The sequence below is a fragment of the Hesperophylax consimilis genome, chromosome 21 (assembly GCF_061612785.1).
Source record: "Hesperophylax consimilis isolate HC1 chromosome 21, BYU_Hcon_1.0, whole genome shotgun sequence".
NCBI classification, from domain to species: Eukaryota; Metazoa; Arthropoda; class Insecta; order Trichoptera; family Limnephilidae; genus Hesperophylax; species Hesperophylax consimilis.
In genome coordinates, this window is record NC_142856.1 from 1,772,163 (window position 1) to 1,782,437 (window position 10,275).

Genomic DNA, 10,275 nt, shown 5'->3' on the forward strand with positions numbered 1-10,275 from the left:
GGAAAAATACACTTTTATTAATAAAAATTATAATCAATGATTGTTTTAAAGATTTCACTTTCATGCTTCTCAATTTCTTCTTCAAAAAAATCAACGCATTATAATTATCATCACCTGGTTCGAGGCTTCCAAGAATAATAACACTGAATATATCAGTAATAATAGTCTGTCTTATTATATCACTAGCTTGGCGGTATTGTACCACTTGTAAAATCTCACTTTTCATAAATGACTAGCTTGAGGGATTGTTACGGTTTTCGGTAAAATCTTACTAGTCACAAACCAGCGGCCCAATTTGTGCGGCCCACTTGTCAATTTTGTACGACCCACTTGGTTATAGAGAAAAATAAAAATGTTTTGGGTAATTCTTGAAAACCATGAGAACATATTTTTAAAAGTGTTTTGGTTTATTTAAGCTGCAAGTTCTAATTGGAACTAAATTCGAAGAACCAGATTGCAGACCAGCAAAAAAACTCAGAAAGGTTAAACCTTGAATTTTTATGTTCCTCCCCTTCAACATAAACAAAAAAAATCCATTTGTAGGTCACAGACTGTTTGCATTTAGCGGTGCAAAATGTTTTGCATCGCTATCATAAATTTATCTCGGGATGTTGGATTGTAGGGATATACTTGATAAACATGTTTATTGGTTTTAAAAACAAAATTGACGTCTAGTTGTAATAAAGGGTTTTCCAATAAGAGGTGTTATTTTGATATTCAAAGAAAAATGCCATTTTTTAATATGAATGATTGAATGTTTATTTCATTATAAAGAGGAAGGTATGCCGTTAATAGTGAAAAATAACATCAGTCAAATGACCACCACGACCACGCCTACAGGACCATATCCTTTTCATGAAATTTTCCATAACCAAATCGCAAATTGGCTGCCTTATGTCCTCGATAGCCACACGAATTCCATCTTTGAGGTCTTGAATCGACGCTGGGCTGTTGGTGTAGACCTTCTCTTTCACGTTGCCCCAAAGGAAGAAGTCGCAAGGTGTTAAATCAGAAGATCTCGGTGGCCAATTGTGATCACTTCTTCGAGAGATAACACGGTCCGGAAAATTTTCCCGTAAAAGATCAATGGTTTCGTTGCTTGTGTGGCACGTAGCGCCTTCTTGTTGAAAGTAAACGTTGTCCAGATCAATACCATCCAATTCCGGCCATAATAAATCATTTTATGGCCGGAATTAAATACACATAACACCTCTTATTGGAAAACCCTATACAAAAGAACACATGAAAAAGGAACAAATTTACAAAGCTCAAATTTCGCACGACTCACAGAATTTATGACAATTTTACAAAATGCCTGAAGGATAGCAATGTTTCACCTAGCCGACAATCTTACACGGGTAGTGCCATAAAAATGTGAGTCTGTAAAGGATTAGTAAATTCCCGCACTCCGGGCTATGCCACCTTTTGTTTGTTATTACTTCCAGAATAATTCGCAATTATTGGGTTTCTTTCAGAACCGAGCGATCCATTAATTGTGTTGACAAAATTATTTGCTCGGTGTATCAGTGAATCGACCTCGTTATAACAGTTAACAATCATATGAAGATAAGGCTGAACTAAAATATCATTTAACTTGCTATTGCCGTGATCGTTATAACCAAGTTCAACTGTATTTCCATCTTGTTTCTCCGAGCAGTTGCTATTCATAAAAGGTATCATATTATACAAAAATCTTTAATACTATAAAGTCTCACTCTTTTGGTTTGTTATATGAAAAAAATCATAATTTAATTTATTAAGTACCTACCTCCCTGTTCAAATTTTATTTAAAAATTCTCCAATCCCAATGTTTCTGAAGTAAAATTTTTGGGAGTAACATTTGATAGGAAACTTAAATGGTCTTCCCATATTAATAATGTAGTTACTAAATGCGAAAAAAATTTAAATATCATCAGATCTTTCAGATCAGATATTATATTGTATCTCTATATTTTGATTATATATTTTATTGTATCTCTATATGGAATGTGTGGGACTGCACTAACCTCCCCACATACCGGAATAAACACTTTATTTTTATTATTATTATTATTAGATCATTATCTGGCGTTTGGTGGGGAGCTCACCCTACTTGCATTAAATTGCTTTACAACGTACTTATTCGAAGTCATTTCGACTATGCCTGCCCACTTTTTAGTACTGCTTCAAAAGATTTACTTGATAAATTAGACAAAATTCAATCTAAATTTTTGCGAATAATAACTGGAGCGATGCAATCGTCACCCATCAATTCCCTTCAAGTAGAATGTTCTGATCCTCCTCTTTATTTAAGGCGTCAACTATTTGCTGACAAATTTGTTCTTAAATGTTTAAATTCTAAATGTCATCAGGTTATCCCCAGCGTCTCGTTGTTCATTGACTCAAACCATTCATCTACAATCAGAGCTTCAACTAAACCTCTTCCTGACATCTGTAAAAATTTTAAGTCTCTCTCAGAGCTTCACATCATCCAAAATGATCTACTTCCCTTATACAAATTAAAATATAGTCACGTCACCCTATCCCCAACAATATTTGAAGGGATCGGAATCCTTAAAAGTCATTCCAATCTCCCGGCCCGAATTGTCAATAATGTTTTCAATGACATTATTTCATCTAAATGGCCCAACTTTTCTCTATTTTTTGGTTGTCCCTCTCTAAACAAATAAGCTTTCTTCTATCAAGCCTTATCTAAAATTGCCTCCCCTCCATTCAACATCTCATCTCTTCTAAGTCTGAACTCGTCTCCAATTTTAATTTTGAAATTTGCCTATTTAAATAAAATTAATATTTAAATTCACCTTTCATTTCTCCATAATTTTAAATGATGGCCAAGAACACACATGAAGGGTGAAAGCCAGAAATAATAGAAAAAAAAGTACTTACCTAATATTACATATTTACCATATTGCCTTAGTACAGTGGTACACAACCTGCGGCCTGCTGGATATTTGTACCACACTTGTACTCCATGTGTCCTACGAAGGTTTAAAAAAATAGGTAATGCGGGGTGCCTGCTTAATGGGTTGCGACAATTCAACATACCTTTAAAAAATGATATAAAGTCATGAAAAGTAATGAAACAAAAATTATGTTACTAGGTTACATAGGTAAGGTTTATATGTAAGGTTTTTTCTCCACCCTATTAATAATACTCACTATCTCTTTGGGTAAAATCAAAAAATAAAAATCTTCAATAAAAATTTATATGATTTATTAAATAATGTAAATAATAAAATAATTTGCTTGCAAATCTACATGCAATTATCACATCTTAATAATTTTATTGATAATAATATCACACGGGACACAAAGTATGCAATTAGGTACGCAAATAAAGGTTAGAGACGCAAGCGAAATCTAGGCCACCGTCTCGTCACCTATCTGGAGTTAGTCAATAACCCGTACTTAAGTCCCAGGCCAGTTAAACCCTGGGTAGCCGATACTTGGAGTATAGATACAGTAGTAGCCGCTAAAACAACAGCACCCTCCAGATAAACTGCATATAGAACTCGGATATATCCTGAAGTAAATGCAACACCCCCTGCTACAGTGAAATCTAGAGGAAACATGAGGCTATCCAAAAAAGGCTGGTATCGTAAAAACCCAAAGAAGACAACGCCAGATATGTAGTAAACTGCAATCAGAATGAACGGCAGCCATTTCAACCAGGCAGGAATCATATTCGGCTGCGATCCGATATCTTTAAAGATCTTTCTATCGGCCTTGTCCAACTTCTGCAAGCTTTTGAATGTGCAAATGTTATACCTAGATTCTGCTTGCTTCTTGTGAGGCTTAGGCAAGAAATCATTAATTGTTTTTTTGGTATCGTCTGCAGGATTGTCCGCGTCTGTTAGGTGGACATAATTAGTGTCTTTAGAGTCCGTCAGAATGAAGTTTGCTTCTCTCGATATATTTGTTATGGCTTGTCTTCCGATAGGCTCGCTCCCGCTTCTCCTGTGTTTGATGGTGAGTCCGTTGCTTCTCCTCGTTATCTCGGTGAGTTTGTCTTCGTTCTTTGGTATGTCTTCTCCTTCGTCGTCGGATTCTTCTGCTTCCTTGTCGGAGTTCCTGTGCGCCAGGGTCTGCAGCTTGACGGCGATAACCATGCCGATGTTGAGAACCAGTAGCAGGTGGAGGGGGATGCCAACTGCGGCAAATATGACGGCCACGGCTCTACCCTCGGGACTCCGCGGAACTGGGGCGCCAAATCCTGGAATAATAAAACAATATTTATTAGAACCTCCTTAGATATATACATTATTACGGAACATCGGGTATGAAAATCAAATGGCGTAGGTATTTTTAAATGGCGAATCCAGTAAGTCAACATATAAAGGGTGGTGGAGGAGCAGCAGTCTCTAAAAAAAAAATCCTTCGAGAGAACCAACCCTCACTAAGAAAGTGACGGTGAAGACTTATTAGATTCTCGCGATGCGAGACCTCTCACATATTTAAAAAAAAGTACATCAGAATGTGACCTTGAAAAATCCTAGCTGCCCTTTTGCTTATGAAGGCATTGTAGGACTAATTTATTTTGCTAAATACGTGATACGTCTTATAAGATTCTTGTTAGAATGCGATACTCATAAAAATGACTTCACCTATTAACTGGGTCCGGCACTGCAGTTAATTGTCCGAGTCATACATTTTAATATGTATAATAGTGTAAAAAACGGATGCCCACAAATAAATTTGTGAAAGTCTTAACTTTTTTTAACGTAGGCGCTTTAGGCTAGTACTGTAGGTAGTGGCAGACGGAGGTCAAGCCAATTTCGTTACTTTTGCAAACCACCAGAGGCGATAATAAAAATATTCATTAGTAAGCACTGAACAACGAATCTCTAGAAGTATGATCTATGTCGATTTGAGTTCCACGATAATTCAACACACTTTTAAAAAGTGATATAAAGTCATTGAAAAGCGATAAAAAAACTAACCTCTAAACCTAACCTATTTAACCTAGTTTTTGATTCACCACCTTACATGACTTTACGCACTAAAGTATAAAGAGTCTACGTTGCAAAATCAGTGTAAATCAGTGAAAAGTAAGAAGGGGGGTGTGGTGGCTGTCGATGTCGCCCGAATCCTTCCTACCACGAACGAACTCAACAAACGGAGTCACCGGTGATCACCCGCGGCGCCACCACCCAGAATATTCGGGTTACCGGCGCGCCAACTTCAAGTGCTTCAATACTTATTACAGTATTTTTGTAATTCCTAAAGCTAATGTACCTATCGAAGAACTGTTATACAGGGTGGTCCATCGGAAACGCCGGATTTAAATTTAACTAAATAAATAACTTATGTAATTGAATGTAACTGTAAATGGAATACGATATCGTGCTATGATATCTAACTTGTTGTGGAATCAATTGGACGACAAGAACCTCGAGGAAATGTGGTTTCAATAGGATAGTTCCACATGCCATACAGCAAGAGAAACCATTGATTTGTTTTTATTTATTTTTTTATTTCACAACGTTTTCCTGGTCGTGTGATTTCCAGAAATGTTGACGTTAATTGGCCGCCCAGATCTTGTGACTTGATGACGCCATGCGATTTTTACCTCTGGGATTTTGTCAAGTCCAAGGTCTATGCAAAAATGCAAGGTCTATGCAAAAATGCAAGGTCTATCAAAAGGGCCAAGGTATGACCGCACAGCCGAGGCGGCCTTTTGGCCGACATCATATTCAATAATAATTAATGTCAACATGACTACTTTATAAATCAATAATAATTTATGCTATTTCATTTCGAAACGAACCCCGCCGTATCCGATGGACCACCCTATAACTAAAAGAACGAACCAAAAAGCACTAATATTAAGCCAATTTACTAACTCACTGAATTGATGTATTTTTATTTAACCAAATCAAACGTTTGGAGCCAGTGAGACTATGGCATCCCGAATTGGGGTATTTTGTGAGGTTGATGGTTGTGGGGAGGGGAAGCAGATGGGGAAGAGGAAGGTGGGAGAGTACCTGGCTATTCAGATCTGGTCACCAAAAACGACCAAAGCCATTTCAAACAACGTCTCAATTCTGAATTCCGGTCTCACACGAGGGCGATACTGAGATTATCTTCCAGTCTGGTAGATGCTGCAAATATACTTTATATTATTTTAAATGAGTGAATTGTGAAATAACACAAATTAATTTTACCTGCACACGCCAGGATTAAAATCCGCGACCTCCGGCTTGCAGGAGAGAGCCTTACCTCTCTATCACATAGGCCATCACTAAAACTAACTTTAATGAACTCTGACGTCGAATTTCGGGGAAGAGGTCGGTCACTACATAGTACTTTTCGACTTACCGACGAAATTCATTACCTGCTAAAGAAACAATTTCGACATTTGAAAATGTTTTATCAAAATGAAAAAAAACCGATTGAGTTTAATTCGGGCACACGGACACGACCATAACACACTTCTATCGGTTAATCTCTTCAGTGTATCTTTGTGTGCTTCAAAAGTGATCATGCCTTTTTTCGTCAGAGTGTCTTGCAGTAAGTTTTATAATAAGTATATAATTATTAATATTATTAACACGAATTCACGGCAATCAACTCTTAGATCAGGCAATGTCATCACGTCATCAGGTATCGAAAGGTTGTAGGAACCAAAGCGCAAACCAGATATTGAGTGTGGAGATTGCAACCTCGACAGAATTTATGTAACTCATTGATGTATTGTATTGTATTTGGAAATTTACGAATACAACATTTGGACAAAAAGTTTCTTATACTATTGTACTAAACTCTCACAAAAATTTCATTCAAAAATCACAACAACATTATAAGATTTAAATCTCTAATAAAATGCTGGATACAAAACATAACAAATCACTGAGTTTTTGACCCCTCTCCCACAAGGAACCTGCAGATGATAACTTTGTCTTTTGAGTCTTATATCCGCCCCTGACCTGACGGTAATACTGATGGATTTGAGCACGAGGCAATTGTAAGATTCTGTAACCCCAAAGACTGAGATGGACTGGACACGTTGAAAGAATGCCAGATGATAGGACACCAATAAGGAAGACCGTATGGGAGGCCCAATCTGGGCCGTCGCCGATTTTTGTAGTTTTAAGTCTTTACAACCTATTACAACGCCCTTGAAGATTTTATTAGCGTCAGGCGCCGCGCCGCGCCGTGTAGCACAGGGCCGGCACTACCCCCAGTGGAAGCTGGGGAGCCCCTGAGGTGATTTTGCACAAAAACGACGCTATAAAAATCATCCAAATATTGTTATTAAGCTAACCAGAGGCAGACCGAGTAAGAGGTAAATAGATCGGGCTGAAGAGGATTGAAAGAACTAAGGACTGCCTGGAGTTTAAATCCCAGCGTGCGCAAGTAAGAATAACCAAGTACTTCTCCATCTCCATCTTCTTCCCCTACCAACTACATTCAGCCTCACAACATATCCAAATTGGGGATGCCATAGTCTCACTGGCTCCTGACGATTGGGAGCAGTTGGGATTCTTGTACGGTTACAAATAAAACAAATAGGGTAATTAGTTACATATTGATGAGCATGACTAATTGCAATAAATCATACTGCACGACACGTCTCTAATTGTTGTATGAAAATGGATACCTACCACGTTTTTGACAACAGGTATTAGAATTATTATTATTGTCCAGCCAGACGTAAGCGGATTTCGAAGAAGCCTTATGCGAGGAATCCCCGGTTAGTTCTGCCTCTACTTGCCTACTTTGTATGTATGTAATAATAATCATCATATCGTATTGTATGGAATACTGGTATCTGTCCACGTCAGTATGGTATCTATTATTTAGTTTTATTTATTAATTGACGCTTTTAGACACGTGACCGGCTAGGATTTGACACCGCCGAAGGTTGAAGCATTTAATGTCATAATTAAATGTTGGAAATCCATCTTGTTGATATTAAAACATAGGTATCTCCTACATCTACAGGAGAGCTGATAAATCAATATCCGTAGTCAGTATGTCCGAAGTAGGCCCAATTTTCTTGTGGTGAAATTGGTCATACATTTTCGAATACCTATTAACATTTTTTCTTGTACATAAAATCAATTTCACTGGTCAGTCTGCGGCCGAGGAGTTGAAAAGTCTTGTGTTAAATGGCGACATTAGTTTTCTTTCAAATCGGTATAGATCATACTTTTAGGGGATGAAATTCTTTATACTTTACGCCACCTTTGCGCTGATTTCCTTAGATGTACTTTCACTACCTGCTTACGTAGGTACCTGTGCATTTTGATTATCATTTCCGATCTAATTTAGATTATGATTCTGATTCTCATCCTGATTCTCATTCCGATTCTTATTCCAATTCTCATCCTAATTCCCATCCTGATTCTCATCTCGATTTTCATCACAAATCTCAAAAGCACCTCATTCTGATTCCCATTTTGATTATCACTAGGATTCTCATCTAGATTTTCATCAAAATTCTCATTTTGATTCGCATCCTAATTTCAATTCTCATCCTGATTCTCATTTTAAGACCCATCCTGATTCACATTTCGATTTTCAGCCCAATTCTTATCCCGTTTCTCATTCTGATTTTCATCCCGATCATCATACCGATTCTCCTTCGGGTTCACCTTTGAATTCTCATCCTGATTCTCATCCTGATTTTTATCCTGATTCTCATCCTTGTTCACTTTTTGACTCTCACTTTAATTAGACACGGCGAACAGCACCTCAGCCGGGCAGCCTGCGACTAGTGCAAGGCTGCCCAACCTTTTTAACAGTTGGGCCAATTGGACGATTTTGAATCACTGGCGGGCCACTGAATACCTGACGGTTCCTATTTCCATGGGGGGGGGGGGGGGGGGGTTGTTAGAGAATTTCTATAAAACATAATTCCCCACAAAAAAAATCAAAATGAGTGCTCCCCACAAAATATTTGAAATCCGTGGGGGGGGGGGGGTTGTTACGGAACTTCGCTGAGAAAAAATTCCGCGCACCCAAAAACATCATATGTGATTCCCCACAACAATTTTTCGAATTCCATGGGGGGGGGGGGGGGGTGGCTACAAGATTCATTCATTTCGGACGCAGAAAATATTATATCAAAAACCGGTGTATTTTTGTTTAAAAAGTACGTTCAAGAGGTTAGATTTTTTCGTCGCTGATTCTTGTTCTGAGTAGCCTAAATAGCGATAAATCGCCTTCGTTGGCAACACTGGTGACCGCGCGCAAGCTGCATTGTTTGTTTTACCGCGGGCCCGCGACACTTTTCAAATTGGCGGATTGGCGGGTTTTTTGAAAATGGTTCACGCGGGCCACTTATAATTCGTTCGCGGGCCACATTGTGGCCCGCGGGCCTGGGGTTGGGCAGCCTTGGACTAGTGTATTACAATATATAAAATTGGCATCTAGGAAGGGCAGTATATCTCACCCAGCGTGGTGATGAGTGACACGGCGAACAGCACGCAGCCGGGCAGCGACCAGACGCGCCCGCCCGCGCCGCCCTCCGCCCCGCCCGCCGCGCCCGCCCCGCCCGAGTTCAGGGCGCCCTCGTGCCGCGACATGTACCGCGAGATGGTCTCGCGCCACTGCCCCTCGTCGCGGTCCGACTGCAACAAACAAACGGATTATTATGCATTACAATACACACACAGAAGAGATAAACAGTTGGATGCGTGTTGTGCAGTATCTATGTGCCGTCAATAAGTTCAATTTCATTATATTCTTCTTTAATCGTTGTCTCCCACTCCACACTGCCCCACTCCAATTGTTCTATTGAACCAGGTTCCTCTGCTCCCCTCGGTCCTGCTTCGGGTGGAGTACCACGGACACGTGTGCCGAGGTTCCCACGTCTGTGGCACTTGATCAGTCAATCAGTTATAGATGGAATGAGAAAATTAATTTTCATATCTTTTAGACGTAGAATTTTAATCACAGAACTTATTAAACTTTGCATTAGCCCATTCAGTGTTACAATCGTTGGCTGGAGAGGATGGGGAGGGGGGGGGGGGGGGAACTGTACTATAAACCTAACCTAACGTAACCCATTTAGCTTACTTTTTTCCATCACTTTTCATAACTTTATATCACTTATCAAGAGTGTATTGAAGTGTGTTGAATTGCTACTGCCCTGAATTACCCATTTTCCCATACAGCAGGTCGAAAGGTTTTATGTAAATTGGCGAAATTAGTTTTTATTTAAATCTACATATATATTACACTTCTGGGGATTTGCTGTTCAGTGCATACATGCATTATTATTATTATTATAACGTTTGATAGCTTTATCACTTCTAACCCAACGGCTGC

General features: G+C 39.0%; 1 protein-coding gene across 1 annotated transcript; it reads right to left on the reverse strand.

The window, feature by feature from the left end:
• Nucleotides 1-3,250: 3,250 nt before the first annotated feature.
• Nucleotides 3,251-9,530, reverse strand: LOC149413489 (uncharacterized). Its single transcript, XM_089644409.1, has 2 exons — nucleotides 9,398-9,530; nucleotides 3,251-4,213 (listed from the first exon to the last, which is right to left on the reverse strand). Exons 1-2 carry the CDS (start codon nucleotides 9,528-9,530, stop codon nucleotides 3,381-3,383), a joined length of 966 nt encoding a protein of 321 aa, XP_089500535.1. The 3' UTR covers nucleotides 3,251-3,380.
• Nucleotides 9,531-10,275: the final 745 nt, after the last annotated feature.

What these genes read in the sequence shown, in the direction of transcription:
- LOC149413489 (XM_089644409.1), bottom strand. Translation starts at nt 9,530, where the DNA reads ATGTCGCGGCACGAGGGCGCCCTGAACTCGGGCGGGGCGGGCGCGGCG. An exon ending in GTCACTCATCACCACGCTGG is followed by an intron (nt 4,214 to 9,397) that starts GTGAGATATACT and finishes TTATTATTCCAG; the next exon opens with GATTTGGCGCCCCAGTTCCG.